Source organism: Paramacrobiotus metropolitanus, unplaced genomic scaffold (genome assembly GCF_019649055.1).
Source record: "Paramacrobiotus metropolitanus isolate TYO unplaced genomic scaffold, Prichtersi_v1.0 Parri_scaffold0000076, whole genome shotgun sequence".
Taxonomy (NCBI): Eukaryota; Metazoa; Tardigrada; class Eutardigrada; order Parachela; family Macrobiotidae; genus Paramacrobiotus; species Paramacrobiotus metropolitanus.
This window is the reverse complement of record NW_026570296.1, coordinates 374835-400386: the sequence shown is the minus strand read 5'-3', so window position 1 is coordinate 400386 and position 25552 is coordinate 374835. Positions and strand designations below refer to the sequence as shown.

At 43.8% G+C, this 25552-nt stretch overlaps 1 protein-coding gene across 1 annotated transcript; it reads left to right on the top strand.

The window, feature by feature from the left end:
* The first annotated feature begins 8615 nt into the window (after positions 1-8615).
* On the top strand, positions 8616-24798 carry LOC129595294 (uncharacterized). Its single transcript, XM_055492250.1, has 6 exons — positions 8616-12043; positions 23763-23922; positions 24055-24239; positions 24345-24480; positions 24544-24691; positions 24752-24798. Exons 1-6 carry the CDS (start codon positions 8616-8618, stop codon positions 24796-24798), a joined length of 4104 nt encoding a protein of 1367 aa, XP_055348225.1.
* Positions 24799-25552: the final 754 nt, after the last annotated feature.

The window sequence follows — 25552 nt, the reverse complement described above, 5'->3', positions numbered from 1 at the left end:
AGCGCAGGAATGCATATCTTCTCGTGACATGACTGTGTACTTAAACGTTGCAGGTGTCACGGTGTATACTGTAGCCGCCCATGATGGCAATTAGCTAAAGAAATGCTCCTGTTAATGGATTTCCGACTGGAATATCAGTGTCTCTGATCTTGATTTATCCATTTTTATGTATTTTCTACCATTTATGAATAAAAGGTACTAGCAGACCCCGCGCAAATTGCGCGGAATAATTGATGCGATGGACAAATCATAACTCATAATTGCAACCTGCAGGTAAAGTACAGGTTTTATTTTAGGAAGTGACTATAGGCACCCCTTTTTACCCCCGTTATCTACAGGCATCCCCTTTCGCACCCGCTTTGAGTCAAAGTGGGCACCACTTTCCATTAATTAATTCCTGCACCCTGTCACGTGCAAAAGCTATAAGCTCACCCTTTGTTTTCTTGTGCTATGTTTTAAGACCGAATTTCATGACCTTATAGAAGTTTCTGAAAGTCATATGCACTATCGACCTCAGGTTTTTTCTCTTGTAATTCATGCGAGCTCTCCAGCAGAACTGACACGGCTCTATGTTCATATTGTCCAATTCTGTAATAAGTAACCCATCCGAAGATCATCCACGATCTGACGATGACCTGGTCTACCAGAAGGCTACCCTGCAGTTACCCGCCCTTTTTGGCTTTTCCGCATTCGAAGCTACTTTCAAGCGTTATCAAAGAGAAACGTTCCAACCATTCGTAGTCAAATGTTTCGTTTCCAACCATTCGTTCGATCATCCAAACCGGTCCCTTGTCGGATGTGGTCCCTACTCCCTTGTACACCTTTTATGTGAATGCCTGACCTAGTCACATATCAGATTGTTGAAGAAATTTTTGTGAACCGAAAAAACTGTCAAAAAACCATTTTCAGTCATGCGGAAAATAACTAAAAATAGGTACCTATAGTCGGCGGAAAAAACCGGGTGCGAGAACTATCTATTTAACTGAAAAGGGGTGCCTACAGTAAAACAGGGTGCAAAAGAAGATGCCTAAAGCAAACGGGGGTGAAAGGGGTGCCTATAATACCACCCTTTATTTTAAGGACGAAGCGTAAAATTCTACAATATACCAAAGTCACAGATGACGATAATGTCTACTGAAAAATTTGCCTGCCGCTTTAATTGACTGCAGAGATGACCTTAAACCTGAAATGCAAAATTCTGCGTGTTAAAGACAAGAAATTTCCTCATTAGTTCCCCACCTATTTTTTAATTTCCAGATCAGTTATCAGTCATTTAAATTTCGTGCACCTGCTGAACAGGGCATCCGTAAATTTATTAGAAGTTGCTCTCCTTCCCATTTTTGTCATTCCGCGCTTTTTAAAGCTTTAGAGCCGTAGACTATCCGATAACAGTTTACTTGTACTATAAATCCCAATTTGAATAGTAATACCACTGGTGCCCTTTTTACCCCAGTTAAACGATGACACTGACAGAGCAACCGCTTTACTTGCTATCGCCGTTTCTTTTTTACCACTGCCTTAACCACAGAGCACATTTGCAAACTTTAAATTTAAATAAGAACAGACGCATTTCGTTGGGTTTCCAACTTTCCATCTTCGCTTTTACGGTAATTCTTTTTCAAAGCGAGAACTTTAAATGAAATTCTTACGTGCTTGCTGCTTCGCGAGCTCCGTTTGCGCCCTTTCCAGCATGCTATATAGCGCACTGAAAAATTCATTTGTCCTTTTTTACTTAACAATGAAGCATTCCGCCTTACATAGTACAATTCGCTCCACATCAATTCCACCCTACCCATTTTTAAACTGAACTGATTTAGCTTGAGCAGAAAGTGGGATTTGCATTGATACTCGTATGTATACAGGTTCTTTAATCCAAACACAACGTGCAACGCAAACAGCTTGCTGTCCTTAGAAGCAAATCTTAAATATTCCAAGTTCCCTGTTTGTCTTTCTCAACACCACCTTGCCTTATTTACTGAAAACGAAAAAGTAGCAAATTTGCCTTAATTCGCGGGCAATTCTGCCACGAAAGGCAATCGCGCCCGCCCGGGAAGGCACTTCACAGCGTAGTTAAGCGGAAACTAAATAACCCAGTGCGGGGGTCAGGTACATTTTTAAAATCAGACTTAAAAACCATCCAACAGTCGCAGAATTTTCGCAGCCCCTTTGTCTTCTTTCTTTCGTTTAATTTTTTTTGAAAATTAAATTTTGATGAGAAATATAAATAAAAACGATGGAATATTATCTGTCATGGAACGTAAAAGTTCCATCCATCTGAATGGAAACTGTCAAAAAAGCGTGTTGGCTGTTGAGACAGTGATGAGGTGTTCGGTTTAGCAGTGGTGGGTTCTTGGGTTTTCCCATAGACTTTGTATGTTAAAGTTTTTGAAAGTTTTCCTTCAAACTTAACTTTTTCTTGAAAAACGGATTTGTGATGGCAAATCTACACTTTAAGGGCTATCGAATGATACATAGTCATGGCAGTTTGGATCAGTGCGTTGAGCTGACGGACTCAACAAAGATTAAGGCTTACGCGATTATTATGTACGAGAGATTCTTAGTGTCTAGTGCAGTTATGAATGCCGGACAATTCAGTTTAGGGAGTTCACACTTATTCATTTCATCCCTAATTGCGTCTATGTTTCCAGGGGACAGCAATGGAAACTCCTGAAATAGATCCATGGTGCGCTTGGCAAAATCCATGCGACAAATAATATTGCCACTTAGATCTTTAACCGACAGTTTTTCAGCTGTCTCCGTTTCCGCGCGATTAGCAATCCGATCCTGGATCTCTCCGGTATCCGTTGGCAAGCAAATGAATTTAACAGGCACAAAATCCAAGGATTTATTTTCGCGCGTGCTGTTTGTGTGCCATATTATCGTCCCGCCGGATAGCTCTAGGGGCACCTCAGAAGGAAACATTTCTCCTGGGGTTACAAACCACGGGCCCGGAGTCTCTTCCACCAAGAACTGTATAGCAACTGTCGAGCCAGGTTTTAAATAGGCTCCTCGAATCGGTTTAAGCTGAATAATTCGGTCGAATGAATATGATTTCAGCCGTTGTTTGGGGCAGAAGGTGGGGGCTTGCGACAGACATGACGGACGATGGTCTAATTATTGATAATTAGACCATCGTCCGTCATGTCTGTCGCAAGCCCATGCCGCCTGATTTCATCGTCTTCAAGAACGAAGACTGAATTGAATAAGCTTGTATTAATGGGCATGATCGGTATAAACAGGAAACAAGAGATCTGCAAGTGCGCGCAGCGCTAGAAAATTAGTATACCACTAGTACGAGGACATTTGGGTGCTGTGAACATACCCTGCACGATTAGGCTGCGATGAACAGCCGGCTAAATTTACAGCCGTTTGCATTCAGACTGTGATATCAGTAGCGTTGCGAGCTACGGCTAACCAGCTGTTCATCGCAGCCTAATCGTGCAGGGTATGTTCACAGCACCCAAATGTCCTCGTAGACCCCGCGCAAATTGCGCGGAATAAATAAACGATACAAAAATCAATGCAAATTGCGAGAAATAACTGTTTACAACTACCTACTACTCCTATAGATCTACGTAAGTAAATTTTTGAGGGCATTATAGAATTATCAGTAGTTTGATTACAGACTATAGTAAAAAATGACCAGCTTTAAATTTCTGTCCCTTCTAGTTCTTCTTTTGTTTCTTCATCCCGTCGATTGTCAGGAAAATCTTAGACATGATCACTGGAAATTTTTAAAATTTTTTTCCCGGAAATGAGTAAGCTCCAGAGCAAATCCTTTGCACCAGTCAATGATCATCATTCAAGTTTCTCGCCCAGTTGCAAAAAGCTCTTACTTTTACCATCGCGCTCGATCGAACTGTTTCTAATTTCAAGGTGCCACTATTAGTCGTGCAGCCTTTAAATGCTGATAATGGATCAAATATTCCCGTTAGACAGTCAAATTATCAAAAAAGATTCCGATTTTTAAATGGTTTTCTATTGCTTTGTGTTTACAAAGCAATTAACGGTATATTGCAAAAAGTAAACTGCCGTTTTAAAGCACTATAATATTTTTTTCATCGCTCGTTGAATCGGAACTGGGAAGTGTATAGCAGGTTGCACAGGTTGCCATCCATTCCTACTCCGCCAGCTTCACCCGCGTCGTAGCTCGGCGTCCTCTGCGGATCCGCCTTCTATGACAAACTAAAAAAATCATTTCAAGTTTCGCAAAACTTTCTTGTTCTCAATATAATACTGAAGCATTCCTCCTCCTCCTCTAATTCGCGGCTAACGACCGCTAAACAATCGCTTAAGGGAAATATGCCGGTACATGGCCTCAAATTCATGTCTACCTGTACAACCTGCGTTACTTGCGCGCAAACAGTTACGTTTTTTAAATTACTTTGTTGCATCCACTAGCTGAGCGATTTGGTGGCATGACTGTGAAAACGATATACGCGCAAAACATTCGGTTGTAAAGTTAATGGAAACTTAAAAGAGGATAAATCCTAAACACGCCTCGGTGTACCAAAAGTCTTATTATTACCCTATTGAATTCAAACTTTGTCAAAAAATGGGCATTCACATAAGGATCGTTTTTACACGGAGCCACCGTACAAATGTTGTTTTAAAATTTTAAACTGAATTTCAAAGTTTTTGAAATTCGATAACTTATTTCAAAATTAAGCTAGATAAGCCGTTCGGTGTAAAAAGTAAAAACGATCTTGGCCTACATTGGCATTTACTGAGAAAGTTGGAAAAAAAACGAATAGAAACGAGACTTTTGGTACACTCGAGAACAAAAACAGGACTTTTTTTCACAGCAATTGTTTTTCTGTTCGCACATCGCGCGGTCAGATCCGCGTCTTGAATGTGGCGCTGGACATTCGCTTTCCAGTTCACGCAGAAAGGGACACAGCGCAGGGGAAACTGTTACGCTCAGGTTTGATTACATATCCTCCATTGTCTGTCAGCTTTCGCAAAGGGACACCTGCGTCTTGTAAAACATGGCACTGCCGGAGATTACTTTATTACTTGAAGCACTGCTTTTCATAAGGGATTAATTACTTGGCTCTGGTACACGACTACACATATCACTGGATTATGGCTTTGCCGGAACTCTTTGATCTGCATACACTGTTTAAAGACAACAGGTACAAAATTATCACTGATATAATTTCTGAGCATTATTTCATTGTGAAATTACACGTAATTATTGTAATGTATTGCGGCTCACGTAAGATAACGTACAACACCATTGACAGTTTGGAAACTCCGCTTTGGCTGACAAAGCTTTTTCGGGAAGCTGCCCGAATAAAAGATTCCGACGCAGCTAAGCGTGCTCACATTTACCGGAAGATGTACATAAAACTAAAGGTGTGTACGCGCAGATGCTATTTGAATGGATACTGTTTGTGCAATACTTCTTACACGTCTTTCTCTAAAATGTTATTGAATTAACAGGTTACATAACTCCTCTTTTATTCGGCACTGGCCAATGATAGGAATGTAAACGTTAAAAAAACAACCATGATCATTATTGTACGAAAACTTATTCCGCGCCTTCAGTTACATAACTGTAATAAACGGTCTGTTTTGCAAGCACATACAATAATTTTGATATTTTTGTTAAATATTGAAGTACCATATGAAAACTTTTTGATAAATATTTTAGAAAGCGGGCGTTGTGTCAAAAACGGCGGTTTATCCGGAAGAATTCCTGCTGCTAGTTCGCAAGATGTTTCCGGACAAAATTGCCGGAGTCGATGTGAGTGCACTCAGTGTAGTCATGCACTTTACCAGTCGCATTTCGCTCCGTGAATAAGACGGTGCCAACGCGAAAGGTTGGCAGAATGTAATGTCAACCGCCTTCGGCTGGTCGCTGCATTAGGCAACATTAGCACTGCCGCCCGTGATGCTGAAGCAAAATAGCGTACTGCCACCACGATTCGGCGTTTACTGTGCTAGAGCGAAATGTGACTGTCTGTGTATAGATTTTTTCCAGCGCATACATTCTTTACTTATGTAGCTGTTAAATTTTTAGAAAGGGGATGCCAATGTGACCTTGAAGGATATCGCTGATCTGCAGTAATAAATGTTTCGAAAATATCACTGTGTGAATTGTGTTACTATGATTAACTGTTTTCGATCTGCATTGTATGTATCCGTGTCTTATGAAAATTAATAAAAACCTGCATCCACACTCAACTTTATTCTGACCATCAGAATCATCAGAAAATACACAAACAACATCAACATACATCAGAAAAAAGTCAAATTTCACCGTCCCCGCTAGAATAAAGTTTGGTTTTTTTTCTAGCAGATACTCTGGTAGGCGTACTGTCGCTGTCTGTCCAGTTGCGTCCACGCTTGCGCAGGGAGGTGGTTTCTTTCGTCTTGCAAGGACGGCCCATTTTCTTGGGAGTTGTTTTGACAATGTCGCCGATGTAATTTTTTACTCGTGCAGCAACATCCGCATCCCGCTGTTCGTCTGCTCGATCGCCAGTTTTTGATTTTCTTCTTTTTTCATTTGAACGGACTCTCTTTGTTTGACACGTTTTTGGTCGTAACGTTCTGCTTGAAGAAGCCGGCTCTCTGACAGATGTAATGCCAGTTTTGCATGCAGAATCTTCAGGGTTGGGGCCATACCTTCATTCAGAAGGTGAGTAGTCAGATTTGCAGCAAACTGAATAGATGGTGTGAGACCGGGATCACTAGCGTTCACGTCAGTGGCGCTACGCCTGTGGCGCTACGCCTTTGGATTACGTGTCTGTGTTGTGTCTCTTCTGATTGGCTTGCGTTTTGATAGTGGGCGCGGCATAGCACGTGCTGCACAGTGTTGCACACTGTTGAACGGGCTCTACGTTTTACGATCGAGCTGCGCCGATCACTTGTTGATTTCTGTTGTGCAGACTTTCAATATTATTAAAAGTCAGCGATTTACGGCGCGACGTTTGTGTTTCCGCATAGTTCGCGATCCAGGTCGTATCGCTCACTTCCACGGGATAGATTCCGTTTCTGTCTCCGTCTCTGGATCCATTCTGGATCTAGCTTTAGATGGTAGCAGAGCCGACAGCGGTTCTCTGATTTGAATTGATTTGATTTGTGTCAGGCAAAGTTGGCCTGTTATCGGACGTGTTTTCTGTGACCAGTAAGGCACAGGTGTGTACAACAGCAAAGCGCACACCACAAGCGGTGCAATTTCCCTCCATCGGACGCGGATAACCAGCTTCGGTTTTCGGTACGGTATCTTCAGCGAAGAACCGTGCTGTTTCCTTAGCTGTGAAAGAGTGCAAGAGTTCAGTCGCCAGTGTTCCTCGGTGTAGAGTCTTCAGCGAAGACCTACACTGGTGTCATTGGTACTCGGCAAGGATTCAGCGAATCCTAAGCCGTGGGGCAGAAGCGCCGAAACGCCGAAACGGGCGCACGGGAAAAAGACAGATCAGACTCCACCAAACTGGTGTAGAGCGTATAACTACTGTTGCTACGGCACAGCCGGCACAGTAGCCTACCAATAGCGCGAGGCACGCTACGGAACAGCGGCGACGCGGGAACGGATAGTGGAAGAAGAATCTGGATCATCTGGATCGATTCCCCGTGGAACGCGGAACGGACGGACGGTTAACAGGTAGAAAACCGTTATTAATTACGGGATTGGCTAGTTAGTAAAATTGGCAATTTTCATTGGTCCGTACTGAGCTGAGCGTAGATGTAGGCGGAGTTTTGCACACGGCGCGTATGTCTGGCCGTTGACCGTGACGTCAGGCTAATATAAAATTTAAGTGGACTGACGTGATTGGTTAGTTATCTGAGCTGTGATTGGCCGAAATTTGAGCTGAATATTCTGAGCTAGCGGACCAATCAGAACGAAGTAAACAACCCGAATGGGGATTTTCCGTTGAACTCGAGTCGTAATGGGAAATTTGATTTGAGATGAGATAATTGAGCGGGAAGGTGACCTTTTAACTTAAATCGAGTTGAGAAGTGACCTTTTGAGTTGAAACAAAGGAAAAGTGACCTTTGAGTGAATTGAGCTAGAAAGTGACCTTTTAGCTTAAATCGAGTTGAGAAGTGACCTTTTGAGTTGAAACAAAGGAAAAGTGACCTTTGATTGAATTGAGCGGGAAAGTGACCTTTTAACTTAAATCGTGTTGGGAAGTGACCTTGTGAGTTAAGACGAGTATGAAAGTGACCTTTACGACCAGAAGTTGACCTTTGAGATTCGGAAAGTGACCTTTACTAAAAAGTTGGAATTGACCAAATTGACCTATTAAAGTGACCTTTATGATCTGAAAGCAACCAACAGTGACCTTTAACGAAGTCGAAATTGAGTTGATTAGTAGTACAGCGATACCAGCAGCTGTAGGATCTTATTCGCTAACGTGCTCTGAACTGTAAAAGCGGTTTCGAAGTTTTGTCCGAAAGTGAGCTTTTAGGGCAAATCTCTCGAACTTTTTATCGAAAAAGTGACCTTTAAACGGGACTTAGTCGAAATTTTTCAATCGAAAAGTGACCTTTACTAAGGACTTAGAAAATTTCACAGAACGAAAGTGACCTTTAGGACAATTGAATAAACCATACAATAACGTGTTTGTGAGAACAATTGGCAGGAGCGTCCAAGTTATCCGATCAACATGGATAAAGACAAAGAAGAACCGACATCTAACAGCAGTCAGGGAAGCAAAAGCTCCCGCAGCTCACGGCAAGGTGCACCAAACCCATACGAAAGGGATTTTCACACGTACTCACGTCCAGTCGGACATGAGCGGAACACTCGAGCGCCTAAAGCATTCGAGAAGAAGGATTCGCGAGGCTCTGATAGCACTTATCAGAAGGCGCTCGAGGCGGTCGCCAACCAGGAAAGTTCGAGTGACGACCAGAAGCATACTCCCGCGTCTGCGGCGGGAAGTCATCCGATGAACCAGATAAAGGTCACCGGGGAGGATAAGCCCACAAAAAGAAGAGCGGAACCAGTTGGAGCATCACAGTCGGATGCTACCACCAATGAGCAGGATAAAAACGTGAACCTGACTCAAATGGAAGTTGATAAGACAAAGGTCACCGAAGAAGAACTCGCTGAACTGGGTCTGGATGACCTTTCACTGAACGATAAGACCGCAGGCGATGACCTTTGGGCAACTCCAATGGTCTCAGACGAATCGAACGAGTCATACTTCGCGGATGATGAAGCGACGATGCATATGTCCTTCGAATCTGCGATGAGACAAGCTGACCGTGCTGAAGGGATGACACCTTTCAAAGAGATACCAGAGCACCTTATCGAACGGACACAAACAGGAAAGGTCATCAATGTACGACCACCGTCACCGAACAGTCCCACGTCAACTCTGAAAAGACGCGTGAAGGAGTTGGAAGAGGAACTTGAAGTTAAGGAAGGTCTGGTGATGAAAAGGAGACAGGAATACCATAACCAGACGGGGTCTCTTAACGCTCGTATTTACGAATTGGAGCAACAACAGGCTTATTTGGAAAGCACAGCGGATGAATGGAAAATCAAATACGAGCGTCAAAAAGAACTCGCTGAGGAATATCTGAAAATGGTAGATGACAGAGAAATGGAAGGTCATCCTGCAGTCAGTGACCTTAACGAGAGTATGTCGGAAGAGTCGGCGGAAAGGTCACGGCACTTAGCTGAATTGAAGAACGAATGTGACCAATTACGCCAAAAGGTCACCGAAGCGGAGGCAAAGCGGGACGAGTACGCGGCCAACCTCGCGGGAGTCACACAACGATTGACAACGCTGGCTACAGAGACATTCAAACTCAGAAATGACCTGAAGCTACGAGACGAAGCCATCAGCACCCTGGAAAATGAGTCGAAAGGTCATCAGGAACGTGCTGACGAAGCCGAAAGGCTACGCAACGAGATAACCAAAGCGATGCGCGATGCGAGAGACCTCACTGCAATAGAAGGACAAAAGTTGAAAGAAGAGATTAAAAAGGTCAACGACGAAAATGAAAAGGTCACTGCAGATATTCAAAAGGTCACAAAGGAAGGGCTTAAGTGGCAAAAGGAAGCAAGGCGACTGGATACGATGGTCACAGCATTAGAGCTGAAGGACAAAGAATGGCAACAACAAGTCGCCCAAAAGAGCCAAGAAGTCACAAAGCTGAATACTGAACTGCTCGAGATGACCACTACAGCACTGGCGAAAGATGATGAGTTGATTGCAACCAAGAATCAGCTGAAAACAGCAGCTGAGGAATACACGACGTTGGAAAGGGATGTGACCCGACTGGCGGAACACATTAAAAGGGTGGAGAATGACACTGAAAAGGTCGTTCAGGAGAAGACTTTCCAGCTGCATCAGCATATGCTAAAGGTCAACGAGGAGAACCAGAGCCTAAAAACCGAGAAGGAGGAATTCCAGTTGAAGATCAGACGCCTTGAAGATGAAAATAAGGCGCTCAACATGTCGAACAAACACAAAGATGAACAGCTGCTGCAATATGGAGTCAGGACAACAACAGTGGAATCACCGCCGCCCAGTTACAGCAAGGCGCATGAAACGGGCACGAGTAAAAGTTTCCACTTTGACATGCCGCTACGAACCGGTACCGGCAAAGGAAGCGTCAAAAATGAAAGGGACGGTGAAAAGGTCAAAGATGACAAAGAGCCACCTTCAGAAAGCTACCCGCATATGAGTCGAGGTGACCCTTCACAGTTTCCCCCACATATCGAAACAAACGTGTTCATTGATGAAAGACATAGAGATAGACCGTCTAGCCGGCAAGAACGCCCACGAAAGTCTCGTTATGAAAAGGTGAAACGAAACCAAAACGACGACGACGGTAGCGAAGAGGAAGATGACCAGAGAGGACAATCAGCATCGGAGCAATTGGCAAATGCGCTCAAATCGATGGGACGCAAAACGACTCTGGTGACCTTTGATGGAAGTCGCGATGCCGTGAATGGGTGGACCCAATTGGTTAGGGATACCCAGCGAACGTATCACCTTACCGATGACCAGATCCTAATTGAGATAGCCAGCGCGGTGAAAGGACCGGCAAAAATCTGGTTTGAAGGAGAGAGAGAAATTGCACTCCAAGAAGAAACTGAATACACTGTAACAGAATGGATGAACAAGTTCAAAGATGAATACGGTGACCGTGACGAAGAAGTCCTCGGCCTACGAGAAGCCATGGCAAGGAAATTCGACCTTGGAAAAGAATCGCTTGATCAGTTTTATCAAGCGATCATGAAATACAAGGCGAAGCGGATTATCACTGAAAAACAAGCAGTCGGTTTCCTGATTGAAGGATGCAGAGTGGACAGTGACCTTTATAAGGCACTGCGTACGCAACAGTGCAGAACACCGACCGAAATTAAAGATTTCTTCAGACATTGGTCAGCAGGAGAAGAAAAGTATAAAGCGCCTAAAGGTCAACGCAATCAAGACTATGTGACAATTCGTACCGGCCAAGTTGAAGATATGCCACAACAGAGGATGGCAGTGGCGCCAGTTCAGCAGCCACCGGAATACCGCAGGACAAACCCGGCTCAAGAAGTCATAAAGGAGGTCACGCTTGCCGATGCAATGGTTGCAGCAATACAAGCGGCGGCGGTACAGGTGGCCGCTCAAGCGAGGCCAGCACCTCAGAATGCGGCCCCACAGGTACCACAGAATGTGGCCCCTATGAATGTAGGGTTACCACAACAGGGAGTGGGCAATGGAAATTTCGGTGGAAATGGTTACAGAAATGGAAATTGGAACGGAGGTCGAGGGAACTTCCAGAATCAGAATCAAGGTCAAGGTCAAGGCAACTTCCAGCCAAACAGAGGAAATCAGAATAACTTTCAGCAGAATCAAGGGTCACGGACGGAATTCAAGTTCCAGTTGATTGATGGATGGGTGGCAAACGGAGTGCAAATGTGCCAGTATTGTATGTACGGCAACCACCAGACCCAGGGATGCAAATTCGCCAACACACCACCGGACCAGAACCCGAACCTGTTCGCCTTTAACGAATGGCAACGACTGCGCGGACTTGGTGGTTGGCGCCTAGCGGTGAATAACGGATATGACCTTATCGCCCAATGGTACCAGCACAAAGCAAACTTCCAAAACCACCAAGGGAACGGAAATGGGAACTACGGAAATGGAAATGGCGGTGGCCAGAATGGCGGCTACGGCCGTGGTGGCTACGGCCGCGGCGGCTTCAGAGGAAGAGGCAGAGGCTATGGCCGCGGGAACTACGGCAATAACCAAGGCGGCGGAAACGGAGGTGGCCAAGGAAACTACCAACAGGGTGGCGGACAAAATAATGGTGGCGGCCAGAACATGGGAAACGGACAGAATCCTAACCCGGCAAATGGTAACGGACAACAACAGGGAAATGTCCAGGGCGTACAACAAGGTGGTGCGCCGGTTCAGGGAAACGGGCAAGATCAGTAGGCACCGGTGAGCCTACTGATCGACCCGACCCTAAACCACCGGATAAAAGGGAAAGGTCACCACTGCAGAATGGTACTGCAGTGAATGTGACCACTGCAACGGCTATGTGGATGCCGTCAGCGCAAAAGGAAACGGCTAGATGGATGTCGTCCGCTACTTTATGTATTCCCTTACTATCTTTAACAATACAGACTGACTTTCCATTGTTACAAAAAGCATTCGAAGTTTTAATGCAGATACTATTAGCACCATTTCTTTCATTAAAAATATTAACTGCGTTACACTCACATGCCTGTAACTTTTTACAAACAACATCGTGAAAATCATCTTCATAATAGTTTTCGCCTTCTGAATAAATTTCTTCAACCGGGACAACATTTCCCAAATAAAAATTTTCAGATAAATCTACTGATTCGTCCGAATTATTCACAACAATTATACCGCAATAACCATTTTCATCAAACTTAACAATACCGTCACAAAACAATAATAGACCGCAATTTTTACCTTCATATTCGAAATTTTGTTCCAATAATCCGCCCTTAATTAATTCTGCTAATTCACTTCCGAATTTATTAATACGAGCACGTATAACTCCCCTATTTCTCGGCTGAATTTCAATCGGATACTGAGGTACTAACCCTAATTTACTAAAATCTGCTAAACGCTTCATAGTTGCCGTATTAATTTCTACTGATTTCTGAATCTGAATTACCGGTACTGAAACAACTTCCTTAATCGCCTGTACTGCCGGGATCGGCACAGTTTCTTCGACCTTTTGTCTTCCCAGGACTACTATATTTAGTTCTGATTCGGGCACACTCTCGAACATGCCTTCAATACTAATATCGATTTCCTGCCTACCGTTCTGAATTGGCGGTCCACTACTAACCTTTACTGCTTCAGTACTAACGGCCTTCTTTGTTTCCATAGTGGCTACCTGACACTCTCGCTTAGGTAAGTCTTTTATCCTATGCGATAATTTCCGCCAATCGTCAGTTAAACTTACTGACCCGTTACTCCTCTGCACAATCACCGCAGGAGTTCCAAAAGTGGAATCGGAGACTAAGTGCTTAGACTCGAGTTTACTGACCATTTCCTCCGTATCTCGGTCAATATTATCGACACCTACTTTCCTATTAACGAGTTTTTTCGCCCAACACTCGCAATTTTTGGCAATAGTACAAACTGCATCATGAAAGTTATTGTTGAATTTATCCGAACCAACCGCATAAATTTTGTCAATAGGATCTAATTCACCCAGAAATAGATTACTGCCAATTTGCACCGTTTTATCCGACAGATTCATCACAGCAATACGCAAACACCCATTTTCATTAACATCAATCACACCGTCAAACAGAAGCAAATTGCCAAACCGTTTACCTTCATACTCAAAATTTTGCTCAACCAAACCATTTCTCACCAGTTCAGCAATTTCAGATTCAGACTTATTTATGCGAGCACGGATCACACCTTTGGACCGAGGTTTAATATCAACTGCGAATTGAGGAAAAACTTCCATAGCACAAAAATTAACTGCCGGTTTATTCTGCTTCGTTGCCGCTTCATTCACAAGACGTGCCGTTTCACCGCTCACCGCAGGTACCGTTTTGTTCAACTCAAAGATAGGCTCATTCCGAAAAGCAGACTCATTCCGAGGAACAGACCCATTCCGAAGATTTCTCTTCTCAACATTGGACTGTCTAACGTTTTGCTTAACATTCGACTGAACAGGTGGAACTGACCACTCATCATCATCTGCCGGTGCTATTCCTGAAAATGTCACTTTCTTACCCTTTTTCTTAGTCTTCGTCGGCTTATCGCACTTCTTATACGCCGCATCTACTCTATTCCGCTGGATCGTATCCGTAAAACTACTCGGTAACGGATCTCGTATTACTCCTGGTCTATTTACCTGAATAGGACCGTCAAAATCCACTCGAGAAATAGCTCTCGCCATAGCACGCTGGTCTTCCGCTGAGACAGGTGCCTTACCAAGGTCAACATCGTAATTGCCTTCAGCCGGTACAAATTTTCCATTTACAAAATCTCCAGTTTCTCCTTGCAATACCGCGAACTTATTCGTGTATTTCGGATCAACCCAAGTCGCAACTTCATCTTTCGACATATCTGACTGCAAGTACTCATTACTTGCCGGATCTGGATGTCTCGGAGGACGTGTATCCCGATGCTCAGGATAACAGAACTTGCAATTAGACTCGACATGATCAATTTCAACTAGCATGTTCGGCCAATAAAATTTTTCAACCAAAAGACGATAAGTCGTATTATCTTTCAAAATTTTCTCATGCTTAACTGCCGCATGTACTGCCAAAATTAGTTTAACACGCCAATGATACGGTACAAAAATACGTGGTTTAGCGCCTCGCGCCTCATTCTTATGACACAAAACTCCATCGTAAATCGTAAACCAATTAATCTCCTCCTTAATGAAATTCGTATCTGCCTTATGAGGATTTAAGTACAAATGATACCAACACCTAGCGTCACCCTGCGCTCTCTGCTGTGCTCGCCAAAAAGTAACCTTATTGAAATCCGCAAGACTCGGTTTCATCTCACGCGTTTCCGGATCAAGTCTCGGTATCATCCAACGTTTCCAATCCGAATCAACTTTATACTGTGCACTTTTAACAGGCACTCTCTTACCGTTATTCTGTTCAACCGGAACTACGTTCAATTTCTTACCCGCAATCGTCAAAGATTTACCATTATTAACCGCTTTATCGCCATTAACTGCTGGCTGATTAATTCCTCTCTCCATCAAATGCTGATTACGTTTAACCATATTCGAATCAGGAAAAGTACGTCGCTGCACAATACTCTTATTCTGTGAATTATTCTGAAGGGTTTGGGCGGGTGGGGCCGCATAACTATGCACGTTCTCAACATTACCGCGTACGTTTTCACGCTTATTTTCACCCCCGCAAACTTGCTTAGTACTGCTATCGGCTGAGAAAGAATTACCCCGCAAACTTGCTGAGACACACCCCCGCAAACTTGCTGTTCACCTGAATTCGTAATACTGAAAACTTCTTCCTCAAAAATTCTGCCGTTATTTTGTCCGCGAAAATTCGGATTACTCACGCTTACCGGTTCATCATTATGACCAAGTAATTTATCATATCGCTTACGAACATCTGCTAATTCTGCATCCCTTACACTACGATTTACTGCCGAATTATCCGTAACTTCTCTCTGCTGGGCGGTGGATTGAGATACACCCTCGCAAACTTGCTTACCGCCACCTGCTTGCTGATTATTACTCAACTGAGATTCCGAATTATCTACGTCTGCATAACAGATCGAATCTGACACTCTCGGCCATTTTCTCACCGCATAATCCATTTCCATCTGACAAATATCGACTGGTGCACCGATGTACACATTATGCGCTGTCTTATACGGAAGAAATTCCGCATACGGAGCAAAACCCAACATGTTCGCCTGCATTAAAGCCGGAATCGACTTACCATAATACGTATGCACTGGAGCTAACTCTACGAAATTATGCTCTCTGACAATCTCATCCATATCGCAAGTCTTCCTTAACGCATTCTCATGTAGTTTGGCTAACGAATTCTGACGAATCATACGCCAAGTCATAGAACTGAAGTCCAAAATAAAAGGCTTCGTGACGAAAAAGTCCATTCCCAAAATAATATGATCACGATCGCAATTTGTGCTTACTAAACACGTATGCTCAAATGCCGTATCAAATTCATGAATAGTGATCAAGGTCGACAGAGGTTCAACCGCATGCTGACCGTTATATGCCGTATTTACCAACATACCCTTAACATGACTCGGACATTGAAAAATATGCAAATCTAACTTCTTCGCTAACCGAAAGGGAATTATCGAAATACTCGAACCTGTATCGATCATGACCTTAACCTGTTTGTAATTCACGTCAATCGTACAGTACCACGCCTGCGCGTCTAACGTCGGCTTATGAATTACCAATTCTGACGCTGGATACTTCGACATGTCAATAACTTCTGTAGTGTTACACTGCGCTGGTTTCTTCTGCCATATATACTCGAATTCAATCACATTTACCTGCGCACCATAACGTCGCAACATTTCTAGGGTAGGCTCAATCAGACGAGGAAACGCTAAGGGTCGCTGACAGGCTGACGCTGCATGTAGATCATGACACTTATAGCAGATTTCCCTACCATTCGACAATCTCCACTTGTCTCTCTGAATTTGACTCTCATTAAACTGACCATTATTCTGCTGCTGATCATTTCGAATATCATTCGAAAAATTTCCGCCGTTATTTCCGAAATTACTACCACCGTTACCGAAATTATTATTACCGTTAAACCGAGGACGAAAATTTCCATTACCATTATTTCCATTCAAACCGCCGCGATTAAAATTATTACCGTTCTGAAATCTCGGTCTAAGATTATTCTGTCCGCGAAAATTATTCATAGGCGCCATTTGCCTAAAATTACCCTGATTCTGAAAATTCTGTGAATTCATCATATTCTGATTATTCTGCAAAGGCTGAAAATTTTGAACTGGCTGACCGCTATTTACCGGAGCCATCGCCATACTACCTGGCTGTTGCGCTATCTGACAAAAGACTGCTGATCTGACATCTGCACTGGATTCGACATCTGAACTGGAGCATACACTGGTTGCTGTACAGAAGACAACACAGGCTGCTGCAAAACTACCGGATTCTGATAAACTGGTGGAACCATCTGAACAGGCTGACCACTCCAGTTACCGCCATTATTATTACCGAAATTACCATACTGACGTGAATAATTTCCACGCCCTGAATACTGACCACGGAAGGAATTACCTCTCGCTGAATAATTACCGCGACTTCCATAGTTACCACGGCCACCTCTGAAAGTGCTGCTAAATCCGCTGAAACCATTGTTACCGCCTGCACTTACACGCTGAGTTTCAGGAGACTTTTTCTCACCACCGAGAATATTCTGAAGTTTTTCCAACTCTCTCATGTGCTTAATCAATTCATACGGATCAGTAATATTCATGATAAATAAATGCCTATACCAATCTGGCTTATTACTTTTCAATCCTTCAAGCAAAATGCTAGTTTTCTCGATATCGCCTAATTCCAAATCGTTAAACCACTTAATAAAACTATCCGCGTAGTTATCGACTGTATCTTCGTCTCGAAAGATTCTTGCCGTCATTTCCCTACGTATATCTGCTGGAGACGTCGCAATATTAAAATGTTCAAGAATTTCTTTCTTATAAAAGTTCTCCCAATCGCGATTTGGTTTATCGCGAAGTAAACCTTGGAACCATAATACTGCGTTACCTTTCAATGCACCAACAACTTGCCTGCACGTATCATTGTCACTCCATCCGTTCGACAATCGACACTGATCAACTTGCGTGAGCCAATGTTCAATCGAACCTGACTTCCGCTTACCTTCGTACGGTTGTAATTTCATCACATTACTCGGCTTGCTGGAGTTTGCATTCTTCATCGCTTCCGCCATAATTTTGATCACACCAAGCCAATCTGGATTCGCATTCTGCTGTGCAGCAAAACCACCGACCGGCGCTGCATTCACGTCTTCCTTGTCGACATTACCGTCATCATCGATACCGTTATTTACCGGTATTTCAATATTAATCAAGGGAACATGCCCTACGTTAACCGCCTGCGTATGCCGCCTATCTTGCGACTGATGCCTAACACGAGACGCTGCCGAACGAGGCTGATCTGATCTCGGTTCGTTTAACTGACCACTGTCATTACGCGAAACTGAGGGAACTCGGAGAGAATTTTCACCCCCGCAAACTTGATTGCTGCCGCTACCGACTGAATTACCCGCGTAAAACTGACTGCTTCCGCTACCATGATTATTCAGAGTACCGCTCGGTATAAAACCTTGAGACTGACCTGACATCTGCGCAATATTACTGTAAGCCGGTGGCTGATTAAAAGCCAAATTACCCGTACCTACACGAACCTCAGGTTCAAAATTCCATTCCCTTTCATGCGAAATCTGATTACCTTTCAATTCTTCTGCTTCAACTCGCAATTTTTCCATACGCTGGATTAAATCAAGAATTTCGGAATCTTTACCGTCAATTCTGACACCAACTGAATGAATTAATTTCTCTTTCTCTTCAAGCGTTGCATTAAGCTTGCGTTCCCTACTCAAAGCTGATTTCAAATCTTTTTCCGCCACAATTTTCGCATTACATTCCAATTTACAATTAACTTTTAACTGCTCAATTTCCAAAAGCAATTTCTTCTCATTTTCTTTGAAAACAGCTAAGGCCTGCAAATTACTCGAACCAAGCGATTTCGACGCTTCTGCCTTGATTTTCTGCAACTGTTCATTTACTGACCGCAACTGAGCACTAAGCTCCTGATTTTCCAAAATTAATTTCGACGACTGAGAATCTTCCTCCTCAAGATCGCGAATACGTTTTTCATTCACCTGACACTTACTCGAAAGTGCACGAACATTTTTCTCATGTTCTGCATTACTTGCCTGCACTGCCAATAACTGCTGCCTTAGAGCCGAAATATCACCGTGTAATTTATTTTTCAATTTATCGTCTTTAGACAAAATTTCATTCAACCGATTAATCTCATCGCTATTTTGCAATTGCCTAAGACACAATGCAACATAATTTTTCGTACACCGAATCATAGTACCCAATGAGTCACGAGTGACTGCTAAAGCCTCTTGCTCCGATTTTGAAGCTTTCAACTTAGCGTCCACCTCACTTACTTCTTGCGCAAATTCCTGATTTAAAGGATCAAAATCATTTTCAAAAATGAAATGCCGCAAATCTGACTGAAGAGGATGCAAAAGATTATTCACATTTTCATCGAAAGGAATATCTTCATCCAATAATGACTTTTCACAATTAAACGCCGTATTATTTTCATCATCTGAATTTCCAGAAAAAGGAGTTCCTTCTCTCATCGTAATATTACCGCCAACCGTATTATTATTCTGATCATTACTCATAGTAAACACGCGTTCATCGCTCACTTGAGCCGCTGCACTACGTTCTCTCGCCATATTGGACGGAGTCACGAAGTTCCCTACCGCTACCGAATTCAAATTTTCAACTGCATTTCCAACTACTTCTGTATTCTGCACATTTACTGACTGCCCTACTGAGTGTGGAATTACCAGTTGCGACATCACCGATCTCCTCGGATCCACCACTTGATCTGGATTTACCACTGACGGAGTTACCTGTTTCCCAGGATTAACCGTACCAACTGACTGGCTTGAAATCAACTGCATACTGGACAGAGTCATGCCATTTTTCTGTGCACTCGAAGCCGAACTATCTTCCAAGTCCAACAACGACTCGCTTACCGCATTCCCAGAATTCTCAATAATTACCGAGGCATTTAGCTGCCCATCTGACATAACTATGGTATCCCGAGATTTCTTACCAGTACCTGACTCCTTTCTTTGCTGAACTTCTGCCTCGTACGCAGTGACATTCAAGGTCGCCCATTCTTTTGCTGCTTTAAACTCTGCTTCTGACATATTCAAATAAGCTGACGGGATAGACCGTTCGTGCGAGAACCAAGTGCTATAGTAACTCGGAGCTCTTACCAACGTTGAATTTTTGTCTTCCCAGTCAACCCATTGTTGACTGCAATACGCGCTTTTTTTCTCCGGAGGTTCTAACCCTACTGCCCTATACATTAAGCCAAGGGGAACTTTCTTCGGAAACTGAAAACGAGTATCAAACCCGCTTTCAACAGCTTTCGACTGCAATCTATCTGATTCAACTTTTCTTAATGGCCAAAAGCCATCTCGTTTCACAGTTAAATCTGCTAATTCTGACATTTTGTTTGCAATGCAACCGCGACTAACCTTACCAATTACAACTGGATTCAGAAAGTGAAAGTTACACTGTTCCCGTTGATTGACGAATCAACCAACTCGTATGACCCACGGCTCTTGACAGAAATGCACGTACGCTACTCAAAGCTGTGACTCCTGACGACACCGTTTCGTTAGGACGACGCTGACTCAATACCAACTTCCGCGGTACCGAAACAACACGTCCGAAAGTCTCGTTGTTACAGCAAACACTCAAGCATGCGTAACCAACTCGTACGAATCTCGTTGCTACAACACGCACTCAAGCGTAAGTGAGCAACTCGTATTTACAGCTGACCTTTAAGGTTTCAACTGCGAATCGTATTTAACCGCTAGTTACAACACTGTGACTGATTTCCAGTTAACAGTGACACTGCGTTTCACAACAAGAGACAGCTATATCTGCTCTGTTGATTACCGAAAATTTTCAAAAATCGTAGTACGATGGCTACTCCGCTAACTCGGATACGCCATATTTACAAAAATTCAACATTTTTACGAAGGTTCAGTATCAAAGAACGGCTAAAATAGGTTGCGAATATTCGCACGTTTGACTTACAATTTCCGATCAGCTAATCCTGCTGGTTCTGCCGTTCAAATTCACGTAGTCTTTCTGGCTTGCCCGGTTCAGAAAAGAAAATAAATTGAAAGGAAATTTTGACCTCGAATGGTCTTACGGTGCTTTTTCAATCATAGACACGTAAAGTGCCGCATACACGAACAGTTTTCAAGTGCCTATACTGTTCTCAGTCCGTATTGTCACCCAAAATATATGTCGCTAAGTGCGAATCAATCTATACATCAATCAAACCGGGGGACTCGGTTACCCTAGGTCAGTACTGGAACGCAGACCTCCTGCACCACACTAGTGGCTCCTAACGGACTTTCTTAAATGTGGGCTCTCTCGAGTTGACCACCAACCATCCTGCACCATCAATTTAATTGTACTATCAAATTAAATTAAACTTTCTGCTCCATCGGGAAAGTTTGAACCACGGTGGGCGCCATGTCGTGCAATATAGTTGAATAAAATAAGGCGGTTGTGCGGTGGAAATATGCACTTCCCAAACCACGACCAGTCGGGGAATAGAGCGACTCTTAATCTCAACTTCTTATGTATTTCATGGAGCGAAAGTTCAAGGATGTTGATGTACAAGTATGAGATGATATGCAAGGATGAAGAAGAGGATCCGGAACTCGAAAGCCTGCTGAAAGAGAAGACACGAAAGGAAACACAAGGGATGCGTGAAGTCATACGTTACCTGTCCGACGCTAGATGGTAGCTGAAGCGTATGAGTATGACAAATCCATCAACCTGGCACTACAGGGCATGAAGATCGAAGGGACCGAAAGGTCAAGGCAAACAAGTGGGATCAAGTGGGTAGCCTGTTACGTCACGAGACTATCCGAAGATGATAATGCACGTCGACGAAGTAGAGGAATGACCCCTGACAATAGGTGAAAGGTCACCCAGAGGTCAGTTTGAACAGCCTCACTTGGAAAGAGAAGACCAGAGCAAAAGCCTGAAGTTAATCAGATCGAGTAACAAGACTATACTTTTGTTGGGATTACAACTCTTGACATTTCTATGGGCGACGAGCGCCTTATATAGCCCTGGGCACCGCAGGTGCTGGCTCTTCGTACACGCAGGTACGGGTCTGAGAACAATAGGGATATAAACTCTAGCCAATAAGAGACATCTGAGGACACGTGGACTAATCACACCGCTGCACAACTACACGTGGACTAATGAGAACATCAGGTCAACTAATACACTAGAACAACAGGTTGAGCTACGTCATCGAAGCGCGGTCACGTCGAAATGGCAAGTCGCGGTCAAAGTTCTCTGCTGGGGATTTCTGAGAAGTCGAAGTAGAGACTCGGGGTCAGGACTCGCGTAGAAGATGTAGTAAAGCCTAAGCCTTAGTTGTAGGGGTAGAAGTAGTAAAGTAGTACCGATGTGTACTAAGGGACGCCAGTACACGTCAGTACCATTGCATTTTTACTAGTAAGTTGTAGATAGTGTAAACTTTAAGCGGCAGACAAAGGTCACGGAGATCTGTATTATGGGATACATTCAGAATATGCTATTGTCCGAATAGTCGAAGCGCTCCAACCATTCGGACCGGACGCTTCTCGCGTTGTCACCGAGCTCGGGAAGAAGGTACGACAGGAAACAAGCGAAACATAGCGAGATCGGCATCGAAATCCAGCATGGGAACGCGGCCGGAACTGCACTGCACCATTGGCTAATTTAGACGGAATGTTCTGGTTAATTAGGCTGCATATTTCTGCTCGCGCCTGTGTAATCAGCGCATAGTTTAACTTTTATTAGTTTTATAGAAACGCATAGCTTTTTGTCGCCGAACTGACATGAATAAAATAAACAGTAATGGAAAAATAATATATATGTATACGGGCAAACACTGATAGTCATTCAGCGGCGGCGGCATATCTATACGGGACTATACCGAAGGTCGCCTATCAATACCGAAGGTCGCCGGATCGACTGCAGAATTAGAATTTCATTTCGTCGTTCTTTACGAAAATCGGAATCCTCGGCGAGGATACCTCGCACGAAGCCAGAAATCCCAGATTTCCCAGACTAGAGTAGTGTCTGTCTGCAAAGTTCCTGGACGTTTTGATTGGTTAACAGCTGCCCAGTTAATTGCGTGTGGGCTGCGCTCTCTATTGTTTGTTGTAGTCCGTTCTTAGCTGTAATGATCACAGTAAGAACGGACTATAGTTTTACACTAGTTCTACTGCACTTGCATTTTAAAATTATTCGACACGAAAAAAGCCCGAAATCAGTTCCAAATTGGGACTTTCAATCGGCAATATTCCCTGGTCTTCTTGTCAGCGTTGATTCCTGTGATCGGAAAGTCTAAGGCCTAGCACTTTTACATAATTTCGCTTTCGTCGTTTAGAATCTTTTGGCTGTAGTTTGGATTATTTTTACATTATTTTGACGATTTGTGCGGTGGCGAGTTAAACCATGTCTGTCAGCGCAAAACGTCGAGGCACGCTTCCGCACATCACCGGCCGAATGAAAGCAGTTTTGGCTAACGGAGAGCTGAGCGACATCGAATTTGCCGTGGGACGCGAGTATGGCGAAGTGAAGATGATTCCAGCCCACAAGTGCGCACTGCTCTTTTCTATGATTCTATCCAACCTAACCTAAACTAGTTTGTACTAACGAGCGTCCGATCGTGGCTTGACGATTTGAACGATGCAGGTTCGCTCTAAGCATCAGCAGCGATGTGTTCCACACCCTGTTCACGGGAGCTTAGCTAAGCGCGACGTAACCATCATTCCAGTTCCTGAAATCCATCCCGAAGCCTTTCTCAACATGCTCAGGTTTGAGCAGCAAGCCAGTATTGTGTTCAACTTTTTTAAAGACTTGAATTCAGCTTACAGCTAACTACTACAGAGTTGTAGAAAAACAGAGTAGTATGTTTTTTTCCTCTGCTTCCAGCTACATCTACACCGACTCCGTGGATAATCTGAAGCCAGAGAACGTTGTCCAGACGTTGTACTGCGCTGACAAGTATGATCTGCCATGGCTGGCGGACCGCTGCATTACCTTCGTCCTTGAGCAAATGCAGCCCTATAACTGCCTGGTATTTTTGGAAAATGTGGGTCTGTGTCAAAAAAATTAATATTTAATACGCTCATATTAACCCAGTAAGCAAACGTTTAGGTTACTGTGAAAGGTCATTTCCAATCAGTCTTCTGATGTTTAGCAAAAGCATATCGTTTCTGTGCAGGCATTACGCTGGACCCCGGATCATGACCAGATTGTGGAGAAGTGCCTGGATATTGTGGACGAGTTCAGTTTGGCTGTGCTCCAGTCGGATCATTTCCGGGAGATCGGATTGAAGACACTGGAGATGGTTTTGCGACGAGACACACTGTCGGCGGAGGAGAATGTTATCTACACAGCAGTGGAACAGTACGTGAGCACTATTTTGGCAGCTAATGTAGTTGCACACTTGAAAGAGGAATTCAATAAATGGACAGCGCTTTTGTATTCTGGTAATATTACCATTTGTTGTAGGTGGGCGATGGCAACTTCTACCCGCCAAAACAAGCCTCCTTCCGTCGCTAATCACCGGAACGCGCTAGGAAACGCCCGGTTCCTTGTTCGTTTTCCACTTCTGACTGATGAGCAACTGGCTAAGGGACCTGTGACGGTGAGCTGGAAAACTGTCGATAATCGATAGTTGCGTGGTCGAACATTTCTTTTTCGATTCCAGAGTGGTTTGTTATATCCCGACGAAGTGTGCAAGATTTATGTGTACAAGCATGCTGGCACCAAAGAAGGGCTGAAGTTTCCCACGGACCTCGGAAATATTTGGCCTATGACGTCGGAACCAGGAATGTATATCATTTTACGCGCAAGTCGTACAAGCCCAAGGAAAAGATATTTGCTGCATACACGAACGGCTATTGGCATCCTGCCAGGGTTTCCGGTGAGAATGTACTGGATCGCTATGCCCCGCCTGCCCTGAAGTTAAAACCACCGCGATCGCCGTTGGCTGTGCCAATACAAACCGTTCGCGCTGTCGATATTTTGGAACGGGGTCTTCCCATGGATGTCTGCATTGATGGCGAATATAAGGACGCCACGTACTGTCAAGTTTCAACAGCGCGCTGGATTGCATATGGTGAACGTCGCCGGTCGAGAACATCAGGTGAATTTTATGCAGCTGAGGATTGCCAACAAGCACGTCAGTTTTTGGAAACTCACCGAAGCGTTAGTTAAAAGGAACACTTTGAAGAATGAATGATACGAAGATTAGAGCGACGGGAAACCATAGTCACCAGGGATATTTTATGAGCAGGCCAGTGAGGCCACATAAGAATAGGTAGTTTACAGGACTGACACTGACGCTTGTTTTTCTTTATAAGCTTGGATATGTTCAGCCTGGATCTTTTTGCCCTTTGCATAGTTATTGAATACTGATGTCTGTATCGTAATGTTCCTAATGAAGCTGGACAGAAGCTGCCGCTTATCGTCGATCTGTTTTGTACGGTGTTAATGCTGTTAAGAAGAAGCGGTATATAGATACTTATGTGCCACATCTGAGCTGGCGTTCTGATAAGTTAGCTGGTTAGTGGTTCTGCGAGTGTGGGAGTGCGAGCGGTTATGTGCGAGTTGCCGAATACCATAATTATCGAATTTGTGGCTGTGGGACGCAAATAGGTCGAAGGTTGCTGCGGACGGGGTCCTGTTCCGGGGAAGTGGCGAAATTTTTGGGTGGC

What these genes read in the sequence shown, in the direction of transcription:
- LOC129595294 (XM_055492250.1), top strand. Translation starts at nt 8,616, where the DNA reads ATGGATAAAGACAAAGAAGAACCGACATCTAACAGCAGTCAGGGAAGC. An exon ending in TATGACCTTATCGCCCAATG is followed by an intron (nt 12,044 to 23,762) that starts GTACCAGCACAA and finishes CTCTGCTTCCAG; the next exon opens with CTACATCTACACCGACTCCG. An exon ending in TGGCTAAGGGACCTGTGACG is followed by an intron (nt 24,481 to 24,543) that starts GTGAGCTGGAAA and finishes TTTCGATTCCAG; the next exon opens with AGTGGTTTGTTATATCCCGA.